This window comes from Anser brachyrhynchus (assembly GCF_964034855.1).
Source record: "Anser brachyrhynchus genome assembly, chromosome: 2".
In the NCBI taxonomy this organism is placed as follows: Eukaryota; Metazoa; Chordata; class Aves; order Anseriformes; family Anatidae; genus Anser; species Anser brachyrhynchus.
This window is the reverse complement of record NC_137695.1, coordinates 15,699,654-15,724,914: the sequence shown is the minus strand read 5'-3', so window position 1 is coordinate 15,724,914 and position 25,261 is coordinate 15,699,654. Positions and strand designations below refer to the sequence as shown.

Genomic DNA, 25,261 nt, shown 5'->3' with positions numbered 1-25,261 from the left:
TTCTGCAAATGTACTGACATAAGGCATCTTTATACTAGAATAAACGTATCCCCCTGTGTGTGCTGAATTGTTTTAACTATACACAAAGAAATCCCTAATTGAAGTCATTAAACCAGTACAAAAATCAGTGCATGAAGACTAGGCTTTAGAAGACAAAGATTCAAGTCTCAAGGAGCACACAAGTATTGTTAATAAAATATACATATATATATGTAAAAACTTAGAAAGTAAAAATGTAATAGGCAACAGGGGTACGCTGATTGCCTGGGAAATTTGAGACTGGCTCTTGGTAGTAAGTTTAAGTTTAGTTTGGGGGAGAGCTATTTGTGTGGGAAAGGCTGAGGAGCACTGGTTTCTTGAATAATGACATGCTATGATGGGAAGAATGAGAAGCAATTTGGGCACTATTAGCTACACTGTTCAAGAGTAATAAGGAACTTGAAAATGATGTCAGAGAGATGAGATAAAGAAGACTATTATACTGTCTGAAGGCCATCATCTAGTATAGCTGTGGAGCATAAATGAAAATGGAAACCAGTAAGGAACATAATACGATATGTTTGTGGTATTTTATGTTTGAGATGCTAGCAGGTGCAAGACTATTGGGCATCAGCGGAACAGTCTTCACTTGCTCCCCAGCTCCCTGTGGTCCTGCATCTATTGTATACACCTACATTATATAGTACATATGCTATATATAAAAAACAAAACAAAACAAACAAACAAACAAAAAGATTTTTGAAATGCATTAGAATGATGTTAGACTATATAGAGTGGTTAAAATGTGTACTTGCTTTAACTGTTTGCCATCTGAAATACACAGAGATTAACCTAAATTTTCTGCTATAAATACATGTAAGGAAGTTTTGTATTTGAGCCCAAATAGGAATATACAAATAGATAAAGTTTATAGAATTGTGATACAAGTCTCAGGGGTTTTGTGGGAATGTCAAAAAAACAAACAAACAATAACAACAAAAAACCACTCAGCAATCAGAACATATGCCTTCCATGCTAAAACATCTTATGCCTCTGTCTCCAAAACAGATTATGGAGATGGCTATGAAACAGAAAAAAAAAAAAAAAAAAAGGAAAGAAAAAAGAAAAAAGAAAAAAAAAGCTTTTATTTAAGAGCCACCTTTGCATATTTTTCCAGACTTAACTAAAGCTACTCAAATGGAGCAACAGACTAGCATTTCCTATAAGAAGGGTTTTTAGCATGGGAGACGTAAGCCTCCCATTTTGCATCTGGCAAAGTTGAGTGATCGCTATGGAAATAGGCAGCACAGTCTACATTTCTGCATGGTGATCAAGCTAAAGCTTTTCTAAATTGCTGATCTGCTTCCCTTGTTACAGATGAATACATCAGACGAGAGTCGGCAGAAGTTGCCTGGCTTAATGACAGATTGGCACAAGATTCTACACTGAGACAAACTTCAATTCTTACCAATGCGCTTAGCAATTTGTCCCAAACCTTCACTGTTATGAGCTCAGATTCTGGAGCACAAATTATAAGTTACATATGGTGATTTATGAATTGAGGGGACAATAAAGATTGAAGCTGAGTTTTCTACTGTACAGTAAATTTCTCTGCAAGCACCTGAAATCCATTGTTACAAAAGTGACTACTAATTTGTATAGTGCCACAAATGTATGTCCTAGCTTTCAAGCACTGCTAGCCCTGCACAAGTGAGTCTGTTGTTTTAATTGACTTCGGTGGGACTGTTTATGTGAACATGATGAGGAAAAATTTGGAATTTGGCTGAGGGAGCATTTCTCAAAGCTTGAGGCAGAATAATCACATGCGTGTGAACAGACCTCTCAATTTTCCCTAGGTGCCTAGCTTCCAATTGAAGAAGGAGTGTATTAAAAAAAAAAAAAAAAAGAATATCTGTATCTTCTTTTCCCATATGAAAAGCAGTGGGGAGCAGCCCCAGTGTAGGGCTGAGCTCTGTGGGCAGTGTGGGTGCTCCCAGCTGCAGTGGGGTGCTTCAACCCCTCTCCTGCCCCACAGCCCTGATGGGCTGTGTCTGCACATGGGGGCAGCCCACAGGGCAAATGTGCAGTGGAGCTCGAGCTGGTGGGAACGTAAGGAAAGGATTGTCCCAGGCTCCCATTCAGCGTGAGACACACGTATTTAGGGGAGGCATGGGGCCACTGCAGCTCCACATCAGCGTGGAAGGCAGCAGACAAGTGCCCCTGTTTCTCCTGTACAACAGCTGGTTATTGTACTTCTGGGATGTGCATAGTTTCCTCTGGAAGAAATCACCACGTCAAGTGGGTGTCTGTTCCATATATACATATATTTTCTCAATGGTGCTTTTGAGCCATCTAAATTCTTCATTTTATAGCATTACGTAAAATATTTGTAATGTTATTAACATGCAAGATAAGTCTAAATAAGGACAATCATTTTCTGTTTAAATGTATTATGATCACACAGTTCACAACCAGCTTGGTGGCTCACAGTTTCCAAGTACCTTATGTGTGAGAAATGATCAGAAATTTTATTCTTTGAGGTTACGATTTTAAAAACCTTTGATATTGCCCATGAAAATCAATTTCCTCTGTGGAAGTTTAGGACTTGGGAAGGGGGGTTATTCTCACATTTTTGTGAATTCGTACAGAAAAAAGAAAATGACCTGTGCTCCCAGAAAGTTGGCAGGTGACTTATTAAACCACTCTCAAATCTCCTTCAGGAAGTTCATTAAAACTCTATTTGGAAATGGCCAGGTGCTTGCTTCCCACAACGCAAGAGGGAAATCTGTCACCCTGTTTAAAAAATTGTTTGGTTACTTGGGATAAAGAAATAATCATTATACCAAACTGTGTGGTTTTGTGATGGAAAACTGTGGCTTGGTGAGAAAAGTGCCAAGGTCAATGCAATGAAAGACCCACAGTGAACTCAGACCTGATTTCAGAAGTCAGTGGTGGATGGAGGCCAGGAGAACAAAATCTTTTCTGTGGTTCACTTTGAAAACACTTTTAAGATTTGGGATAAAAATAACTCTTTAGATTGAGAGTTTTTAGCTTGAAAGAAAATATCTTTAGAAAAGATTTTTATATCTTTTATGAGGATTGCTAATGCTGACAAAATTACCTTGTTTGACAGTGGATCCTGACCTAAATATTACGGCCAAGTCAACTAACAGGAAAATAGTAGGGCTAAGCCTTTTTCATTCTTTATACTGCCAAACCACTGCCTCTTGCAATCAGGATTGATTACAAACACCCAATTAAGAGGCATTTGGAACATGATCTGAACACTAATCCTGTCTCCTTTTCTCTTTATACCTAATTATCAGCCTTAAGATGGGTATTAGCGCTTTAATTAGTAGATTTACTTTAGGAACTTCTAATAAACTAACAAATCTATACTGTATGTATAAATGTATGTACGTATGCACAGTCTTAGAGATGTGCACGTAACATATACGTCTGTATCCAAGTTGTTCTGTATGACACATAAGTCTAGACATATACATGTGAGTGCATGTGTATCCTGTTTTCAGACATAATTTCATTCTTTGGAAATACTACAAAAGAAAATAATTGAATTTGGTTTTACATCAGCTCTCTCTATATCATAATTATCAATGTTATAGCTTGCAATAAACTATAATTAAGAAACTAATTTTCAGCAACACGTAGATTTTTGTTTTAATTAGATCAGCACGGGGGAGGGGGGTGAAGATGAGAGTGGGGTGGGGTTGACTGGAAGCATATTGAATGTTTCATGGTGTTAATGCCAACGATTCTGGGTTTCAGTTTAGAAAGGACTCAGCCCTCTGTTCTGAATTTGTTTCTGTGTCTGCAGAAAGGCTGAAGGATGAGGCTCATGGGAATCCATATCTGACCCTTAGATTTTTTTCTGTCTGAAGGGCATCTGGTTGTAGCACATCAAGATAGAGTTTTCCCCACAGTTCACTTAACTGTCCGGATTAATATAAACACCTGCATAAAACTGTTGTTATAATTGCACTGTGCTACATACAGGGACCCAAATCAAGGCTCTACAGTGCCAGGCATGTACCCATGTCCACAGACTGCAAAAACAGGCTCTGCATCCAGCATCTCCATCCCTAACACATACAAACAGAGATGTCTAGTTATGACCAGGTAGTTTGGTCGTGGTTCCCCTAAAAACTTTTCCTGAGAAAACTCAAACCCAAGCCACCACTCTAAAAGAAAGAATTGTTAGCCAGGTTAACAATAGAGACTTTCACAAGAGCTAACTGCTTAGATAAACAACAAAAGAATCTATTTATTATACTGTGTAATCAGAAAAACAATTTAATTTCCAACTTCTTTCAACTCTTATTTGGTATCAAAACCACAATAAAATAGCAGAACTATTTTTAGATACTTTTGTCTGATACGTGTATGGAAATACACGCTGAATCCTGTAGCAAAGACCAAATACTATGATTCAGAACCTTTAAGTTAAGGAAAAGTATTATCCATGTGCACACACATGTAAGCAATAACATACTCTGACTCTACTGCAACAGGTTTTATTTGCTTCCCTGATCCTGAGCACGCTCTAGCCTAACTCTTTTCCTTGGCACCATTTACCACAGCCTTCCAGAGAGTATCACATAGTGGTGGTCACCAACAGCTCACTACCTGAGAAAGCCTTTCATGTACTTTAAATGAAATAGAGAAATGCTCTAGGATTGCACCCAGAAACATGAGATATGTCCCTCAAGTCCACTGCAGCAACTCTCACCCTAAACTCCACCAGAAATGCTTTTTTTTCTTGATGTGGGGACCAGAATGAAGGACGAGCACCTCCATCCCCTCAGTAATCCCAAATAATCTCTTAGTAGCCCCAAGCAGCTAGGTGTTCCTATTGAAGGAGAGGTTTCTGATACAGAAAAGGGTCTGGAGAAGCCACCCCTTCGGCCCTGGTGCAGCCTTTTCAGCAGGTCAGTGCTGAGCTCCACATCCCTCTCATGGCAACATTGAGCCTGGCTTCGACAGGGAGGCAGGCATATGCCAGCCTCCTGTGGTGAGGTGCTTGGTGGGGTGGCTCAAGGTACGTGGGATGGGTGATTTAGCTCATTCAAATCAAAAGACACACATGGACATGGGCATTACTCCAGCTGCCCTCAGCAGATGATGAGGGGACATTCACACCTTTCTTATGTACCTTGTCCTGAGGCAAATGGCTAAAAGTCCAGCCCTGATGCCCAGAGGAGCAGGGCCAGGCTGTTAAAATTGTATTTCTGGTTGAAAGCTCAGAGGCCTTAACTCATTCAGGCTTCTCTACTGTGCTCAACCATGGTCAAATATTGTTCCTGTCTCTCACAGGCCCAAAGTAATCTGCTCCTCTGCTGTCTCTGCTGCTTAGCTGGTGTTGTCAGCTCACTGCAGTCACCTCACTGCCCACCAAGCTCAACAGCAGCTGAGGAGAACAAATTGGGAAACTCTGATTGTCATTTGACATCAGCATGACTGATGCAGTTATAAAAGTCTTACAGAGCCAGTGTTCCACCTTTCTTCACAGCCAGAAAGAAGAATGGGATACAGCTCTGTGAAAGTGGAGGACAAAATTCCCACTGCTTTCAACGATAACAAGACAGTATGGGGTCCAGACCTTGCATTACTCCTGAGATGACCTTTGAACAGTTTTTGGGAGCAATTCAGGGCTGGAAAGCCCTGAGCCAAGCTCCAGGCACAGCTCCAGGCAGTCAGAAAGCAGCTATAATGTGTGCAGCCCTTAGTAGTTCAAAGGATCCTTCTGACACATGAGGCTTGACGGCAGCCCAGCTGTGCCCTTCGCGCACAGGTCTCCTAGGACATCGCTGCATTGCCACAGCAGCTCAGTGCCACCTGGGGCTCAAACTGCCTCTGCACAAGAGAAATACAAACCACGAAGTCTCCAGAAAGCAGCCTTCGCCGTGTGGAGGAATGGGAACCAGGATTTAGACAAAAGTAAATGAAAGCTTAAACTTTGCAGAAACTAAAGAAAGGCTGAGCCATGGCTTGCCTTGCTCCTGTTTATTTTACCAGCCTCAGTTTGTTATGCCTACAGATTTACAGCATAAATCCATTGACATTATTTAGAAATACAAAAGATGGATGAATTTCTAACATCATTAAGGGCTACAGAAGTTCTGCAGGGCTACAGTTGCACTCAGTATGTCTGGCTAGCCATGCTTTTTTCCAGACTCAAGGGTCTGGAGGAACTGCTTTCTTCTATATAAACAAACATAGGTATTTTTTTGCTCTGCATTTTATAACTGACGGCAATTTCTATACAGCCCTAATCTCATCGGTGTAACTAATCCTTGGTAAACACAATATAAAGAATAATTACCTATGACATCTCTCCTATGACTGAAATGTTCCCAAAATGGGCCAAATTTTCCACCCAAATTGATTTGACAGCACTGTGTATACACTCTATAATTGTCGCGTAAGGATGATATTTATTCTATACATCTATAAATGATGGCCAATAAAACAATTGTGCTGTGTGGCATGTCTATGGAAACCTTGTAAAACAATACAGTCAAGTCTGGCAACAAAGTCAATAATTTGTCAGTAAGAAAACCACTTTTGGGCTTTCTCTACCCAGCCCTCCACCTTTCTTAAGCCCTTTTCTTCTGAAGCTTCACATTCATTTTCTTAATGTTTTTAACCTAGTGTCTGTGAAATTTTTATTGCTCCCTAGATAATGACATCTGATCTGAATGTAACCACACACCTCTTTGCTCAGCAACATTTGTCACAAACCATTATAAATTATCATGCTGATAGTGTGCATTGCTGGGAAACCGGAAAAGTTCCATAAATTCAAAGTACTGTATCAGTGACATTCTTGTTTATTTTCTAGGTATAAAGTTTTACTGGATTCAAGATGGCTACATTTACACAGTAGGATACTTCAGCAACACGAGACTTGTACAGCTTGCACTGAGTGCTGAAAAGCATTTACCACATGCAACAAACATTGCAGCATTTTAACTAATATGTCGCCATATGTTTTGTCTCTTCTATTGATTTTTACCATGCTCCTGACTAAAACAAATGCATGGATGTTATCGGAGCTTGCTTGAAAAAAGTAAAACAGCAAACAGAAACCGGTTTTCCCTTAAAGTAAACCATAATTTCTGTTTCTTTGCCTCCTGAAGAGGAGGCATAACATTCATTAAAGTTAGAAGTTAAAAAGAGACTGTGTATTTTTTCATTATGTATTAATATTCTTGATAACAATCTGTGGTTGACATGATTGTATGCTTCCCGTTGAGACCCAGTATTTCCATTATGCTGTTTCAGTAGTTCTGACTAGAAGATTTTTTGTTAGATGAACATAGCTTGTGTGAACATATTTTTAATAATTTGCATATCTTTATTCTTCAAAACTGTGAAAGTTGAGTCCTTTGGACTGTCTCCAGAAAAACAGGATTTTTCACCATGTTTGCCTGAAACAACTCAAATGATCATCAGAAAATCATACATCTATGAATTTTATTAGGAGTCATTTGAGAAATACTTATCCACTAAAGCACCGCATAGTAAGTAGGTAAATCGAGGGCACATTTTTAAAATGAATCCCAGACCCTAACATACAAAGAGACTCACTGCAAACAGCTTCAGTACATCTAACACTTAGATTTGCTTCTTTTGATTCTCCTCAGAGAATCAACCTTTCACCAGTTTTACATTTCAATATGCCTAGCCCTCTATATACAGTGATATTTACAAAAGTTAGGCAAGGCCTCCTGATTTTCTTGTTGACACTACAGAAAAAGATGGTAACCTTTCCAAAGTCATACTGTTTCCCTCCTTGGGCTCAGGGGTTCTTCTTATTAAAGTTATTTCCAACTCTAACCAAGGTATGAGACGCAATGAACAGCATTATAAAGAGGATTTTGGGAGCTGGGCCAGAAAGCTAATCTTCTCTTCTAGTCCACTTTAATTGTATGGGGCATTTTTTGTTCCCAGACATGAATTCCCCCATCTCTCATTTTCTATCTGCATTTCATATTTAAGTGCTTATTAATTTCCAGTGATAAACCTTTCAATAAGCTAGTGTGTAACCTAAATTGCACATTTCTAGATTGCACACTGAGTTGATAATAAATGAAGAATATTAGGAAACCAAAATGTACTTAGCTGCAAAACCAAAAAATCTTGTGATAGGTTTTATTGCACTATTCTCCATTTGTACGCAATATTTGGTATGAGGAATGTGAATTTTGTAAGTAGACAGTGAAATTTGAAACCACAGAGCTTGTTGACAAATTCCTGTTGCTGAAATCATTTTCTATTATTCTGGTCCTAAGGTTCTTGGCACAAACACAATCCCTCTCAAGTTAAAAAGAGCAATTTTAAATATAAGTGAAGTAGCAGCTGAGTAATTTATCATACCCTAGAAGATTAGCATTTCAGCATAGACCAAACGACGGTAAAGTCATCACCATCACATACTGCAAAGACAATGCAAACAACCCTGTTTAGAGACTTCCTTCCACCCACTACCATCTCATTACTGCACTGGGCCCCCTTTCAGAGGAAGAAATAATGCAAGGGGGAGAGTGGACAATGAATATTGAGAAGGGAGCGATGAAGGGAGGGAGTCAATCTCTTCCCTGGACCCAGTTCAGCTCAATCTGGCACTGTTTAGCACAACACTATGCCACAAAGATTACTTGTTCCTTAAATAATTGTATGCTGTACACCACTTTACTGCTGTCAAAGACCATGTTGGTTTTATAGCGTTGGAAAAACATGTATTCTAGCAAGGAACAAAAAGGGGCTGACACTGAAATATGTTTGATTTAATTTCCTAATCTCTGTCTAAAAGACAAAGAGAGAGAGACACACGCAGACATTTTTAAGCATTAGCACTGTCCCACAGAAAGAAAGTAAAATCTGTATCAAGAAGGCACGGGGAAGTGAATCATTGCCTGAGTACAGCAAATTAAAAATTAAAGAACGGGAAGTGAGCGTGTGAACATATGGTGTGAATATGAGCCGCAGCTCCAACACCACAATAAAATTTCATTTTAACAAAGAGTCAGTTTAGTTTTATGAGCATAGGGTTTTCCTGCGTTATCACTTGACTGTGGTACTGAAATGCTGATATATAAGAGATTATAAAAAACAACAACAAAGCGGCTAAGCACCACCACACTGCATCATTAAAGAACTTCATTTTAAGAGAAATCAATAATTATGATCTAAGTAATCTATTTATTAAACGTTAGGAACAAAGGCTTGCATGATAAAAATTAAGTGCTTGAGTACAGTCCCTCTGTAAGTCCAACACTCTAACCTCACAGTCTGTTACTACCACTCCCGATGATGCTAAGCACCACTGTACAGTACCAGAGCCTGTAAAATACTGAATACGCACATGAAATGTCAAGCACCAATGGCAACTGAGTTTAATCTCTCTCTGACATGCAGAGAAAATCTTAGCTGGTAGCATTAATAAACAATGAGTCTCGCAGTTATCAGAAGGGGATTAAAAACCCATGATACTCAAATTTTTAAACAGTGAATCATTAAAATATTTTCTTCATGAAATAAGTAGGCTGAATTTAGAGGGTGTATTAAAGAGGGGAGTGATCTGACCACGTGTTGTCTTGTGCAAACTATGTGGTTTCCAGTCAAAGACCTGGGGAAAAGTGGAGAACAGTGTTCTGGAAGGCTCTTACTCCCCTTCCCACTCTTGGAAATGGATGGTCAGTGGGAATACAAGCACAGAGGAGCACAGGAGCCTTGTTTTTTCCCCTTCCTCCTCTCAGAGCACTACAGAAGAGCAGGAGGAGGGAAAAGAAGAGCTACTGGCTATAAATCAGCAGCAAGGGGAGAAAGAGGGAAATACATCTATGGACCTGCAGTCCACTGCATCTTAATGGGTGAGAGTAAATGCCAGACTAATTCTGCATTAAGCAGAGCTGGCAAATTACGAGGTGCCCGTTTCTGCCACAGGCTGCCAGTAGCCGTGGGGACGCAAAACGACTAGAACCGCTCTTTAACACTTTAGAGCCTCATTCAAAAAAAAAAAAAAAAAAACAACACAAAAAAAAAAAACCAAACACGGCAAGCAGGAAAACGAACGGTGCTTGGCGTGGCAAAAAGCGCAAGCCGCGACCTCAACATCCTGCCTCTCCCCACCCCGGGGAGGCCGAAATCCAACCCACATCCCCCGGAGCAAAAGTTGCCGAGCCTCCCTTCAGCCTCCCCTCGCCCCACGGAGGAGGCTCCGCAGGGAGGCTCCGGCAGAAGGGAGGCTGCAGCCGGCGGCGGGGAAAGCCCCGCTGAGCCCCTCGGAGGCCGGGGGAGCCCCGTGGAGGCCGGGGGAGCCCCGTGGAGGCCGGCGGAGGCCGGAGTTGCCCCTCGGAGGCCGGCAGGTGGCGCCGTGGCGCTCCGGAGCGCGGCGCCCGCACTTACTTGCAGTCGCGGTCCTCCAGGTCGAAGTGGGGGTTGAAGTTGATCATGATCCTCTGGTAGGGCTCCGGGGCCTGGATCAGCCACTCGCACTTCTGGCTGGGGTGGTAGGACTGGGGGTAGCCCGGAGAGGTGAGGTACCCGGGGTTTAATATTTTGATGGTGTCGCCGCATTTGTCTGCAGTGGGAACGAAACAGATTTGGCTTTTTTTGTGGTTGCCCCCGGCAAGCACCCGGCACGGCAGCCTTCTTCAAGCAAACTTTTACCGCACGCTTACGGGAAGGCTGCATTTTCTGAATGACAGGGGCCTGACACTCCTTGCCCACCCGTAAACCCACCGGCAGAACCCACCGGCAAGGAGCGGAAGATCCCCCGCTCCTCAACTTCTAAAAGCTCCCCTGAGGAAACAGTGCCCCATACAGCGTTCAGTCCTTGCCTCCTCGCAGCAGTGCTAGTGCTGCCTTAGAAGGGTGTCAGAGCCTCAATTATCCCCCCAACTGTAATCTGCTTAAGTATGAAGTTTTAAGGGAAGCTGGGGGTGGGGAAGCTAAAAGGCTGCCATTTGACCCCCTGTCCGGCTCCGTGAGAAGCCTGGTCTGTGTCACTGACCACTGAGATTGTCTTGGTGGATCCCTGCTTGCTTGCAGCAGACCCTCCCGTTGTTTTATCAGTCCATAAATCTAGGCAGTTCGAAACTATCTATGCTCTTCAAACCCAGGCTAGCAGAGAACAAAGTGGTTTTAGTGAAGCAGAAATCATCCACTATTTATTCCTTCAAGGAAGTTTGTTCATGCTTGGAGACTGCATCAAAGTAATGGAGCAGAACAACATCCTTTCCTCTTCCCTCTGTTCCTCCCTCCCTCCCCCCCAACAACAACAAAGGTTTATTTCTAATAAGAAAATTGTTGCCAAAGTTTTCAGAATCACTGAGTGTAACTCTGAAATGTGGCATGCTGCACCTTGGTCCTTTGGCCAGTGTTGTCAAGGTTGCATTTTAAGGCTTGTGCGAAAAATATAAGGAGGCAAGAAACCCAATCTACGTGGTTGCTTGCTTCACTGTCCAGTGCAGATTTGTGTTTTCACTTCTTTACTACTATGGTTTTCTACATACAAATCTTTGGAGAGGAAAAACTTTCCCCACACACTATTTGTTTACTTTTGAGCAATAAATATGACAGTAAATTACAGAGAGGAAGACTGTCTGCACTCATAAGTGAGCCTATACATCACTACATCCCCAAAATGATACATAGGGACTGCAATGCTATATCTAATACCCTCCCTGTGAAAGCAAAATGGCATTCTTTGCTCTCAGCATGAATTTATAAATGTAAGGGATTTTATTGCAGGAAAACCAGGTCAAATGGAAATGAATGAAGAAGTATACATCAAAAATGCATAAAGCTACACACTTTATAGATATTATTTGCTGTAAATTAAGAGGGAAGGAGATGATACGTACTGAGCTGTGGGGTCCACAATCAGATATTGCTAAGCATGTTGCTGGGAATGGCTATCTTATTATTTATTTCTGCTTTGCCTTTGCAAAACAGACTGTTTTCCTGTGACCAAAACAAAAGGCGCTGCAGCTCAAAGCTCAAAAGCTGTCACTGGTGATCTTGCTAATCCGCTGTCTGGGGCTCTCAGGGAATCTTGCCTTTTCCTCCCTGTGTAAGCACACTCGGAAAGTGATCCTGTCTCATTAAGCCCACTCCAGCCCTGCAAACAACATGGCAGAGTCTGGCATCTGTTAAATGCCTGAAATAAAGCAGTGCTGCTTCTAGTCACTTGACAGAGTCACTTCAGAGGACACTGAGGTGGACTCGCTACCACCAGCGCTCCTTAATCTGCGACTTCTGGGAAAGTGACAGGGTAATAAGATAATGCGGTCTGCTAGACTCCTTGGCTCTGTGCAATCTCTCTCACACTTGATTAAGAAGAGCAGTTTCTAATGACTTTGGACCATTAGCTCTAAATAAGGTTAATGAATTAATTTAGCAGACACTAGTGCTGGACGTAGGTGAAGGTGGCATCAGTGGGTCTGGGAGGTTACGGAGGAGGCTGATGGCCTTGACACCAGCAGGGCCACTGCATTAACTGCTCATACAGGAGGCTTCTGCCCAGCACCCTGCCCCACTCCCCATCTTCTAAAGGGAAGAAATGAGCAACAGGAGCGCAGGATGCCCCCTCTCACTCCTCATAGGGTGCAGGGCTCGGGGCACTCCTGGCTGATGTAGGACCAGCGGGTGGCTGTCCGTGCCCCCACCTGCCTGGGGTGAGTGAAGCGCTCCCGGAGCATCCCCGTGCCTGGCTCGGTGCACGCCTCTGATGCCTTCGCTCCTGTGCCACGGCGCTGGGGGAGGCAGCTCGTCCTGATTAAATTAAGCAGCCTCCTCGAAACATATTGGGAAAGAGATTAACTTCCATCATAAAACACGCGATTTTAATACTCTCTCTTACATGACACTCCACTTGCGGTCTCTTATTAAAACAATATACCAGCCTAAGTGGAGGGTGCTCCCTTCTTTTAATTACTTTGATTGAAAACCCAGTCAGGCAAAAGTAAATATTTGATAATTAGTTAATAATAATTGCACAGGATCTGCCGGGAAAGGAAAACTCACACGAACTGTTTCGTGTGCGAGAGCTAAACATCAAGCAGTCCTACAATTAGACCGTCTTTAAAAATGCATCATGCAGTAAAAGATTCACGGTGCCCGGGCATTGTGCGGGCAAGGAGGAGCGCGGTGCTTTTAATTAGTTGTGTTTTCGAGGGCTGCCTGATAGTAAACTAAGCTACATCGGTCATGTGTTACGGGATTTCTCTCTGAGAGGAGAGTCTTGAGCCTTCACAGAGAGGCTCAGCTTCTCTCTTGGCACCGTGCAAGTTGCACGTAAACTGCAGACTTCGCAAAGGGGTAGGCGAGAGGGCTCTCCGTCTGAGGGCTGCCCGCAGGTACACGTACAGCTAGTAACATGCACGGTACTCTGAAATACTACGCTTTGGAAAAAAAAGAAAGGGGGAAGAAAGAGCCTTCCTTTCTAAATGCTCATTATCTCTCAGATATCGGAGGCGAGACTTATTTAATTGCCTATGGGAGGAACCACTATGAAGGTAATTGGCCGTCCTGAGCCTGCGAGAACGAGCACCCTGCTTGATAAAACGACCCCAAAGAGCGGAAAATAAAGCCGGCGGCCGTGGCCGTGCCCGGCCGGGGGGCACCGGGGCTCGGACCCCGCCGGTTCGGTCCTCGGGCACAAAGTTCCCCGCTACCGGGCGCGGGTCGGGGCCGGCCCCGGGGCCGCCGGGCCCCGTCGCCAGCCCTCGGTTCCCCAGGCTGAGACCCGACGTCCCCCCCCCCGTGGCACTTACCGCTTCGCAGAGCCCTGGCGAGGGTGAAGGTGAGGGCCGCGCAGTGCAGGAGAAGTCCCCAATCCATTTTCCCTTCCGAGAGCAGGGAGAGGATGAATGATAATAACAATAACAATAAAAAAAAAAAAAAAGCCCTCCACACACAACTCTTCCTAGGTCTTAAATCCTTCGGCCGGAGCGAGGAGCAGAAAGCAGTGTCCGCAAGGGCAGTCCCCGGGGCAGAGGGAGGCTGGCTTCTCTTTCCGTGCCTCAAGTCGCCCGCATCCTGTCATTCAGCTCCGGCTCCCTCTCCCTTTCCCCACACTTGTTCCTTCTCCAGGCGCCGCTGCCCCTGCCATTCCCAGCGAGACTACAAAGCCAAATGAAAGCGAGGGGATAAAAAAAAAAAAAAAAAAAAAGGAAAAAAAAAAAAAACACACACAAACAAGACAGACAAAAATCCCGGCGGCTGCTGTTGGCACCTCGGGGCGGGCTCCGGGGAGTGCTCTGCGGAGGGGAGAGAAGGAGAGGAGACCGGCGGTGAGCGGGGACGGGCGCCGGAGTTTGGCAAAGTGCGGCCCCCCCGCCTGCCCCGCTCCCCGCTGCGGCCCCGCCGCGGCTCCCCGGGGGTCGGCGGTGCCCGGTGGTGCCCGGAGGTGCCCGGTGGTGCCCGGGGGCTGGGGCTGGGGCCGGCCCCGCACTCACCTGCCCCGGTGGGGAGCGAGCGGGCGGGCGCGGCGCTGCCGCAGGGAGTCCCGGCCGGCCGGGGAAGGGGGAAGCGGCCGGGCGGCTCCTGCTCGCAGCCTGAGGAAGAGGAGCGCAACTCAGCGGCAATAAGAGAGGCCGAGGAGCCGCCGTCTCCCAAGCCCCAGTCCCCTCCCCCTCCCCGCCCTCCTCCTCCTCCTTCTCCTCCTTCTCCTCCTCAGCCCCCCAAGACATCGGCAGCGCGGAAGAGCCGCCGAACAAACAGGGCACAGCCCCAGCCCTGGCACCCAGCCGGGGCGGGGGGCGCGGAGGGGATAAAGGGGGGGGAGAGGAGCGGCCTCCCCGCCCCGGCAGGTAGCGCCGAGCCGGCCGGGGGCACCCACCTGCGCCCCGTTGGCTCCTGCGTGGCTCCTCGCAGCCGTGCCGAGCCGTGCCGAGCCGTGCCCCTCCGCCCACCTCCCCTCTCTGCACTCCCCTCCGTGGCGCCCCGTCCCTCACCCACTGCCTTCTTTCTCCCCCCCCAGGACCCACGCGTGCCCCCCCTGAGCCCCCGCTGTCCCCCCGTGGGGCACTGCCATGCCCTGCCACGCCGCGGGGTGCTGGCTGTGCTGGTAGGGCTGAGCTGTGGGGATGCCTCCCCTGGGGGGAGCCCCGGGTCGTGGGCTCACCCGGACCCACCTGCATCTCCGGGGGGCGACCTCCCCGCACTCCCTGCCTCCCAACCTCCTTCCCATCCCCGTTGTCGCCCAGCCTGTCCATCTCCCCCAGGAGCTGAGGAGTGGCCGGGGTCCCCCTGCTCCCCAAGGAGGCTACGTAGCACGAAATCTCCATCAGGGAGGGCTTGTCTTCTGAGCAATCCCTCCAAGCTGGCACCAGCGAGCTCTGAATCCTGCTGCTTTGCCTGCTTGGTCTGGCGCTCACCAGCAATGGGGCCTGTCCCTCCCGTGCCCCATGGCCCTGCCTTACAGGCTGCCCCTGCACCCCGGGAGTTATTACCTAGCTGAGCCTGACCGCTTCTTTTATGTGGAGCGCTTTGAGCTCCCGCTGCGTGGAGGCAATCCGGTCACTGGGGTAGGAGATAGATGAAGAGCTTGAAGGCTGAAAACTGAAACACGGCGTTAAATGGTCCCCAAAGATGGGTCTGCACTAGGAAAATGACCTGTGGCCAGCGGTGGATGTCAGCCACTCTCATCTCCCACAGCAGAGTCTGAAAACAATTGTTACTGGTGCACAGCCGAGGAAAACTGTTAACGCTTCATCAGGAAAAGGGCCTGTTAGAGGACCTGCTCTGCAAGGAGGATTTCTGAAGGATGCAGAGGCAAAAAAGCCGGGCTTTGCTGGGACAGGGTCACCCCCCCCAGTGCAGCCGCAGCAGTAAATCTCTGTCTGCTCTGAAGATGTAACCATGTTTGAAATAATTTTCAAACATAGCTGTAAGTCTGCAGCCACACAGATTAACTACAAATGTGTTACATCTGTGTTCAGAAATCGTACACAGATTCAGCCTCCTCCATCCCTTTGTCTCCTGTCCCGAGTCTAAGCCTTCCACACTCACACTCCCTCGCTGCCCTTTTGAAGACCCCGACTTTAAGGTCAGCTGAAGTCTGGAGATTAAGTCTGTAGGAAATCTGTCTGCTGCTTTCATACTGCACACTCTCTCATCACTACTTTCTGAATTTTTGCCAGCCACTCCCGCTCTCCTCTGTGATTGCAGTTCTGCAATATCATGCACTAAAGCAGAGTTTGATCCTGTTACATTCTCTGCACACCTCATCCTCTCCTCCCTCAACCTCCGACCTTGCTCGTGGCCATGCCCACATCCATGCCCGTGTCCGTGCCCATGTCCATGTGTCCATGCCTCCAGACAGGCCGTGGTCCTTGCCTGGAAACCAGGCAGGCTGGAGGTAGTCAGATTGACTTACTTCAGGCTCATTTCCCTGTCTTTAGGCAGTCTCTGGATTGTCATATACAATACCTACACACTTCTGTGATTGATTGGGATGTATACATTCTGGGTAGCACATTAAGCCCTCTCTCTGTTTTTCTCTTAGTGAAGTAACCAGAACAAGGGAGGTGAGAAGTAACAGTGCTCTCTGATTATTAAAACTCTCATGCTGCTGGACAGTCCTTGAGATAAATTGGTCCTGTCCAATGTGTGCACATCGTAGTCTGCATTGACTGAGCGACAATATACACTTTAAAGTACATCTATTTTTAAATTCTGAAGTTATCTGCTGATGATAGCTAATTGGTGTATACGCAAGTGTATACATAAATGTTAGCTTAAAAAACCCAGTCTCAGAAGCCACTATTAATTTTGTAAGTGAAAAGTAGCAGGCAGATACCCAGAGATTGTGCATATTGTGAATTACAGATGGCTCTCTTGCCATCATTAGCATTGTCCTGTTGGGTGGTGTCTATGAATCCGAAGAGAGGGAATACCCATTCCCTGTTGTAAAGACGCTCCAAACAAACCAACCAACCAACCAACAGCGGAGTTTTTTCCATTTGTTTCCATATCAGCTTAAAAAGTCACCTTCTGCAGATGTGGGCACAGTGTGCTGCTACCTAGTGTGCATTTTAAAGATATTCCATTCTCTGAAAGAAAAATTAAATACTTAAACACTGACAGAACGTGTACATTAGTGAGGATGGTACAATGTGATAAATCATAAGACTAATGATGAAGGTTGCTTTTATCACCTCAGCCTCCCTTGTAACTGCTAATCCATATACCAAGGCTTACTTCAGTGTGCTCAGGTCTCAAGTATCAGCGCTTCCTTCTCTTGCACATAGAGAAATGTACAAGGCCACAGCTGGACAGGAATGGCCTCTGTTGTGTCTGAAGTGGCCCACTAAGGAGGACTTCTCCTTTTCCTCAGCACTCTGGACATTTTGGGTTTCCCACCAGGATTTTTTTTTTCTCTTGACTTCTCAAAGCCTGGGAAATATAGCAGAGTCTGGTACATTAATGTCCTTTCTTATCATGATGTGAATGGCATTGGTCTAGATTTTCTACCCATCTTTTTCCCTCTGGTTCACGAACACAGGTGCATGTGTCTTCCATGTATGACTTGCCAAGAAATGATGAGTGAAGACATTTTATCATTGGTTTACATATATTTATCTGAAAATGTTTAATCTTTAATCATCTTGAATATAAACTGGCATCAACTGAAACATTCAGAAGTTTCTTTTTATAATCCACTTCTCACATTTTAGTCACGGTAGTTTAGATCTTGATCCTGCAACTACTTACATATTTGTTCAGCTCTCCATTTTCACATCAGTAATGGGATTTTATGGCGAGGATGAGTTAGTGTTACAAAGACTGAATCTGAATCCAGTGTATGTAAAAGCTAATGGAGTGGCAGGCTCTAGGGTTTGGGTTCAGGCCCATCTTTGCTTCGTAATTTGACTTGGTGCTTATAATGTTTTTTTGGAGATTGTCTGCACTTCTGTTATAAACCTGTTTCTCAGGAAGTTTATAATTCAGCCATAAAAAATATTTGCCTTGAGCTAAATCATGTAATATAAAACTTAAAATTCCAAAGGAAAAAACAGTTTTCCCATTTTAACAATAGCAGAACAGAGCAACTTTGATGTTTACTCCTTTATGCGCTCATATAGCACAGTAATGCATTTAATTAAAAACTAAGTCTGGCAAATGATTAATCTATGGCCAAAGACACCTTTATTTTTTTATTATTTTGAAAAAGAAACACAACAAATTAAACCCATCCATATTATTAAGTGCCTGAAAATTGAGACTTCCTACAAATATTTAGAGGAGAACTAGAAATGCATTTGCTTTATGACTAGTACCTACTAATGCCTTCATATATGTAGTCTGGTACTCATTTATAATTGCCTTTCTAATGTTTTCCTTTTCTTTCACTTATCTTCCCCAAGAATCTCTCCCAAATTAGACTTCTGTTTCATCTTCTGTCCTGTTGCTTTGGCCATGTGAATCACTACTTGGCTTCCTATAGCTTGCTGTACTGTACTGAAGGTATTTACCCTTATCTTTAAGATCTGACATACATTTTCTCTTGTCTATATCTCTCTGCTCTCAACTGTTTTATCTCCTACATCTTTTATCCTCCTACTCAGTCTCTCACACCCAACGCTTTTTCACCTCGTCCTCTCATGTTACACCTCTTTTCCACACACAACCGCATGCATCTAAATGATCCTTCCTCTTTCACCACTCATCTTACCCTCTTCCACATTACCAGTGCAAATATTTTTTCTTTATATATATATATAATCCAAACTATCTGGTTTATACATTATTTAAACTTACACATGGCCATATATTGCAAGATATACTTAGAACCGTAGATTCATTTGCATTTCTGTTACCTCCCCTTTGACTACGTTGTTAGGGTTACAGTGACTTTCCAAATATCTTACCAAACTCCTTGGAATCACTACTGTGCCATCTCACAAATGCCTTATCAAAACATGTTCATCATCCTGTCTAAACACATTCCACTCCAACAAATTAACACAACCCAAAGTTTTTTAGCTGATTATCTGATTATCAAAAGTCAAATATTTTCATCTGTGTCAAAAGCAAGTCATCAGACATATCACTCTATTCCCATTTCCTTTTTGACAAGCTCGTCAGGTCTCTCCTAGGCTTAATTCCTTTTCTGCCTGCAGTACTATGGCTGCCAGATCTGAGCATGGTCAACACCATGTTATTCCAGGTTGCCCCACTCCTTTTCTGTTCTTCAGTTATACTTGCATGTTCTCAGTGTTACTTGCTTTTTCTCTGAGATAGGAAGTAGGGGATATAGGCAGCATGAAAGTGTATTTATGGTAGTGTGCTTTCTAATAATGCCTGTTGAAATCAAGGGGTTCTGAAATAGCTCTTTCTGTGATGAAGGAAATAATACGTACCAAATCTACTGATATGGACTAAGAATCTGATTATATTTCCACTGAAGGCAATGACAAAATCCCACTGACTTCAAAGAAGAAAAGAAGCCCCTGAACAATGATAATGGACCTTTAGATTATAAATTTGTTTTATCAACTTCAGTTTCTTCCATTTGGTTGCACAATGGGTATATCAATGTCTGTGTTTACACTAAGATAACCACTGCAAGAAGCCAAAATAACAGTTCCTTTCAAAATAAGGCTCTGCTAGACTGAAGGTCTATAATCATTAAGAAGAAGGTGAAAATACTGTTAGATGTATCTTTGTATTTCTTGTCTTGCTTTGTGTTTGGCTGGAAAATTAGTGTCCTGCTCATGTAATCTATTCGTCTATACAGGTCCATATAATTATATCATATTATTGGAAATTATATGCACTACTTTATATGTTACATCTGATAGAATAATACTAGGAAGGGTGCAATGTTATTAGGGAAATGGAAGCTGTCACAGCGGTGCTGCATGGTTGTCATGCACCCCCTTTAGCTACAATGCAGCAATCATTGTAAACAAGCAGTCGCACTGCATTCATTACAGATCAGATTCCCTTTCTCATTCATCTCTCATCTTTCTCAAGAGATGTTCCCTATCACAATTTTCTTTGTCACTTATTATAGCTGATGTTAAATGGCTTTTCAGCTAAATGCTTGTTTGGATTATTTATTAACTAGAGAACATTTACATTGGCATACTTTGATGTTATACATGGAATGGAGGACCCATTTATAGACTGTAGTGGATAAACTAGAAATTCAGGGAATTGTATTCAAAGGGCTTAATTTTCAGGCAGTGGATTGCCTCCAATTGGTTAGCTTCATTTGAGGAAACGGAAGCAACGGGTAACACATAGATCTTTGCTCAGGAGTTTAAATGTAGCGGTAGGAGTATTATTCAAATAAATTAAATACAATAAGTTTATATATCTACTGCCGTTGGTCTTGTACCTTAAGAATATGGACTGAAATCTGGAAGGAGCTTTAAGGATCCATGGGTTAATTGTGTTTCAGTCCAGAGCTTGAAATTGAAAAGCAAGAAACATAACTGATCTGATCAAATGGGTTCATATTCAGAATGTTGGTTTCTTTCAGTATTTTCTTCTTATTGCTATGTCTGTAGAAAAATTGCTCTGAAATGATGTGTCTCATAAAATTGCTTTTAAAATAAAACACAACAAAGTAACATTTTGTTTTGTTACTCTAACAAGAAAATCCAGTTAAAGCAGAGAGATATTTTGGCTATGGAATAAGGGTGGGTAGGCAATCTTTTTATATTGAACCTGTGGGGTGCAGAAGATGGATGTAAGAGAAACCCAATGGAGTGACAGAATATTGGACTCTCAGACTCCCCAGACAGAAAAAGAACAAAAAATAAAGAAAATGAAAAACAGTCTGAAGAAGGACTGACTGAATAGGAAATTATGTTTTAAAAGGCATCACCTATTGTGTCTGTTCTCCCTCCTGACTTTTCTACTGCAGTTTCATCAGTATTGGGACCATTCACTTGCCAATAAAGTTAACTGAAGAACTCCTGTTTTGACTTAAACAATATTTTTTGCCTAATTTATGAAAAAAATGGGTTTCCAAAGAAGCTTCCACAATAATCAAAGTAATTTTTAACACTTCTCACAATCTTCTCAATCTTATTTCATGAAATAAGAACCATTGTATCAGATTTCTTGTAATCTCCCAGGTATGTCTTTTCATTTCTTAGAGACCTTTCTGAAATCTAGTTTTTACTAGGTTTTATATAATTCAGCCAGGTTCTCAAGAGGAAAATCACAGTTGTCCATGTTGTCATAGCAGCTAAAACTTTTCTTTTCATGAAACTATCACCAGGCCCTTGGCTTCGTGTAACCAAATAACCAGAAACATTATTAGTTTAATGAAGAAGCTCTCCAACAGGCTGTTTCCAAATCTGTAAGTTATCTGTCCAACAAGTATGTCACTGCTGTGTGCAGTATTTTATTCACAAAGGCCATCTGGACAGCCTTGACAAAAGATTCATATCATTTGCCAGAGAACATCTTGTTTGCTGTGAAAAAAAAAATAATAAATTCACTGTTTTTCTAAATCTATCCGGAGACATTGCTTTTTTGTTCTCAACTGCTCCGTTGGCTTTACTGTGTTGAAGCTTCTTTGTCATGCTTTCAGAATTTATATGTTTGAATTTGTTCATCCCTGTAGTTATAATCTTATGCACACTTTTGCTCTTTAAGATTATTTCAGACTCTGATTAGCAACGATAATTGATGTATTCTGGTGAGATTCATGTTTGCATGGAAACTCCGTGACATTTATGTGTTATGTTGTTTTTGAGACTTCCTTCATGGCTTGTTCACCATAAAATATCATAAAACTTTCAATTATTTTCTCCTCTTTTGGGTCAAATTCTTCCATCATGAAGACCTTAATGAGTAATAAACAGACAAAAAATATGTATCACATATAGACTGGAAAAAGGTCAAAGTCCACTTTAATGTCTTAGAAACTCCATGTACTGAATCCAAAGGGTGCTTGGTTTTTATTGACTGGAATGAAGATGATTTCATCTAGGCAGAAAATACCATGTTGTGACCAATGGCCAAGAGCCCCACTTCAAATTAATCCTGCAAGATACCAAACGATCTTATAAAACATTGAGTTACCTCAGCTACCGCACCACATGGAATGGGAGCTGATGTTTTTTCAGCTCCTTAGTAAAATGCTGAGCATCTTGCTTCAAAGCTCTGTATCCTTCATGCAGAAAGTTCACATGCTAATATAAATTCAAATGTTTTTGACCCAATTACCCATAATTAGAAAAGGACTTTCAGACCTTTGTGATTCAGTATCTGGATGAAACATTAGAAAATTAATGAAATTGATTTTTGACATGCGCAGTATCATTTGCTGAAAATAATTAAAATATCATTTTTGAGAATGATGGGAATTTGCTTGATTTGTTGGAAATGCTCTTTCATATTTATTGCCTTGAATTTTGTCTTACAAGATCATTTTGTGGCATGCATATATGATTCTAGTGTAATCAATATAAATATAATACACTGCATTTGTCAATACATTCAGAATCTCTATGTCTACATTCAAGTAAAGTATAGATGCTCTGTTTTGGGGAGCTTAAGGTGAACTGAAATTAAAAACAAAAGTGTATAAATGGTTCTTAATTATGTAAATGAGGTACTTGGAGAAAGAAAATGAAGTTCTTGATGAGACTGTGTTGACGAATTATTTGTGCTTTTAAATGTCATTTTTTAATGACTAAAGAAGACCAGGGATGAGCTGGTGCTCATCCTTCTAAAGTAACATGCTTTAGCAGATGAAATGTGAGCATTTTACACACTGATTGCTTTCAAAAATAAAAATTCAGCTCAAAAGCTTAGCATTTATAACCATAGTAGCAAGACTGCACATAGATGCTAAAACCCAGCAGAGGGCTGGTAACAGGTATGTAAAGGAGGCTAGGGATATTCATGTGTAATGCTTCCCTCGGCGAAGAGAGTTACTGGAGAGGTTAAGCTCACTATTACTGTCTGCTGCTGCATGCTGGCAGCACGCTGCGGTGTTGCCAAGTGAAGCACGCTCAGGTCCTTTAGCCAAGACATTAACCTATTGACCTACTGCCCCAGAAGGAGAATGCTGCCAGCTATAATCAGCTCCCATTGAAGAGTAAGGTATTACAAATGTTGGAAAGAAACAATTCTTTAGCACTGAATCTGAAGATTGAGAAATTCTGAGAGGTACTCATCAAAATAAGTCAGTTTTTCTTGGGAACTCTGCTTGCTTATGCCCTATGGAAAACTTATTTTTCATGAAATTCAACTTAATATATATTAAACAAGATTAGGATAATTTCAGTCAGCTGTCAACTTATTTTTGAGTGTAAAGACAAGTTTATTTTTCTAAAGGATGAGAACAAGGAAATAACGTCACTCTGTAACTTACTGTTATTCAAATCCCTACTTATATCAGCTTAAAATAAATTCATATTTCAGGGAATTAGGCAGAACCTGGATATACTGTTAAACTAACCAGGGTACAGCATGGACCTGAGCGCTACTCTTAATTGCCAGCTTGATTTTGGTATGTTTTCGGTCAGGGTGAGCTAGTGCTTGCAGGCAATACCTGAGTGAGGGTCGGGAGTTAGCATGGGCCAGGGACCATTCCCATCTGGGCAACTGAGGAAAGTCATACCACAATCAGACTAGGCTAGGCATCAGGTCAGAGCACAGCCCCCGACCCATCTCATCAATTAGTATGGATATAGGTTTAGTAGCTTCACAGACAGCTACCCCATCTTTACAAAAGCTGGTGTTGTCCAGCTAATGGAAAACTATCAAAATAAGAGTTTAGTGAAACGAAAGGCTGCTTGTTTGGGGAATGTGTTTTTGGTGTGGAGAGGAAGCAATCAAAGTGAAAGGTGCCCCTGTGTGCTACAGCCTGTAGCTCAGCTTCCTAGTGTGGAATGTGGTCCCCAAGTTGATGCCCAGGAGCAAGACACTGGAGTGGATCCAGGCAGGGCTTTTGGGAATGCAAATGATTCTTTATCACTCTACCATTCAAATTAGTGCTATTCATCTAGAAGATGGTGGCCTAGATTTCTCTGTGCTGCCACGCCAGGAGGCACTGGCTTCCCAACTGCTCCAGCTAGCAGAAGGGCTAGGAAGCTTTTGAAATGGGCTAGAAAGCATCCAGCAGTGAGCTGCTCTTCGTCAATGGGGAAATACTGAAGGCAGTGGGACAAGACCTTTCTCATGGCATGTTTCCTGCCTTTTGTCATACCTCTTGCCTTCCTATTCTGGATCTGGAGCCTGTTCAGTGTGGTGCCCATGGTGTGTCCATATGGTGGGTCTTCCCACTGCATTGTGGAAGGCATAGCTAGATCCTTCCGATCCCAGCCTGGGCCAACTGTGAATGGAATAAACACTGGAGTGTAGATAAATACCAGGAAATTAAGCAAGGTCAAGGCAGGGAATTGCTTTTAGATATTGGCTTTGGGATACTGTCACGATATTTCTGGAATACTTTCAAAGCTGTGTGTGGATTTGGACTGTGCCTACTGCAAGAGTGGATGGGGGTGGCTTGTTGCAGAAGCTATTTCATTTTGCTGGTTAAGTGTAAGTCAAAATCAAACTCTGGCAGTTGAGCTCACTGTATTTGGCTTAAGGGAGAGTGCATAAGGCTATTTTGCAACTGAGGTGTGGCGGCCGTTTTTAGGGTAGCCTCATGTCTTCTGATCTGTGAGGGAGGGGAATGTCAGGAGGGTTGTGTATATGGATGCAACCATTGGCAGTTGCCAAGAAGTCATTCTTGGTTGGGAGATTTGCACAGCTTATTATGTTAGATGACATGGTTTTTCTTAGGTCTTGTGGGCAGTGACCTGATCTGTGCTCTAGTTGGTTGTCATTCCTAGCTGCACATTGCTCCCTGATGTTGCAAAGGGAGACTGTCACTTTGAGGGCTGACAACCTCTCCTCCTTGCTGGTACCTTCTCCTTTTCTGTGTAGGCTGTCTGGTGTCAAAAGGTGTGTGACCATGTCCTCCAGCTTCCTTCCAGTGAAATCAACTGTCAAAGAACTGACATTAATCTCTGAAAGAGGAGTGGGAGAGGCTTCTGAATGATGCAGTGAGGCTAGGAGAATACTACAAGATACCTTCTCACCTAGGGTTTCTCTTGGGTCCTGCTCCACAGCAGTGATGGGCAAGAAAGGAGACTGTAAGCATATTGGCTGCACCACAGCCTCAGACCATGGGCACTGAAGGACATGGTGGCGGCCAAGTGTCTAAAATAATTCATGCAGCTTAGCATGGATCTGACGCATACATCAAATATCACTGGATCTGTTATTTCTA

At 43.2% G+C, this 25,261-nt stretch overlaps 1 protein-coding gene across 4 annotated transcripts in view; it reads right to left on the bottom strand.

Moving 5' to 3' along the window:
• The window catches only part of NRP1 (neuropilin 1), a 111,979-nt gene extending 97,374 nt beyond the window's left edge, over positions 1–14,605 (bottom strand). For all 4 annotated transcript variants that reach the window (XM_080581223.1, XM_080581224.1, XM_080581225.1 and 1 more), the window contains exons 1-3: positions 14,466–14,605; positions 13,782–14,267; positions 10,411–10,585 (exon numbers count right to left, since the gene is read on the bottom strand). In XM_080581223.1, the coding sequence (XP_080437349.1) occupies positions 10,411–10,585; positions 13,782–13,848 (242 nt within the window). In that variant the 5' untranslated portion in view covers positions 13,849–14,267; positions 14,466–14,605. The remainder of the gene's footprint in view (positions 1–10,410; positions 10,586–13,781; positions 14,268–14,465) is intronic.
• Between the last annotated feature and the right edge of the window lie 10,656 nt (positions 14,606–25,261).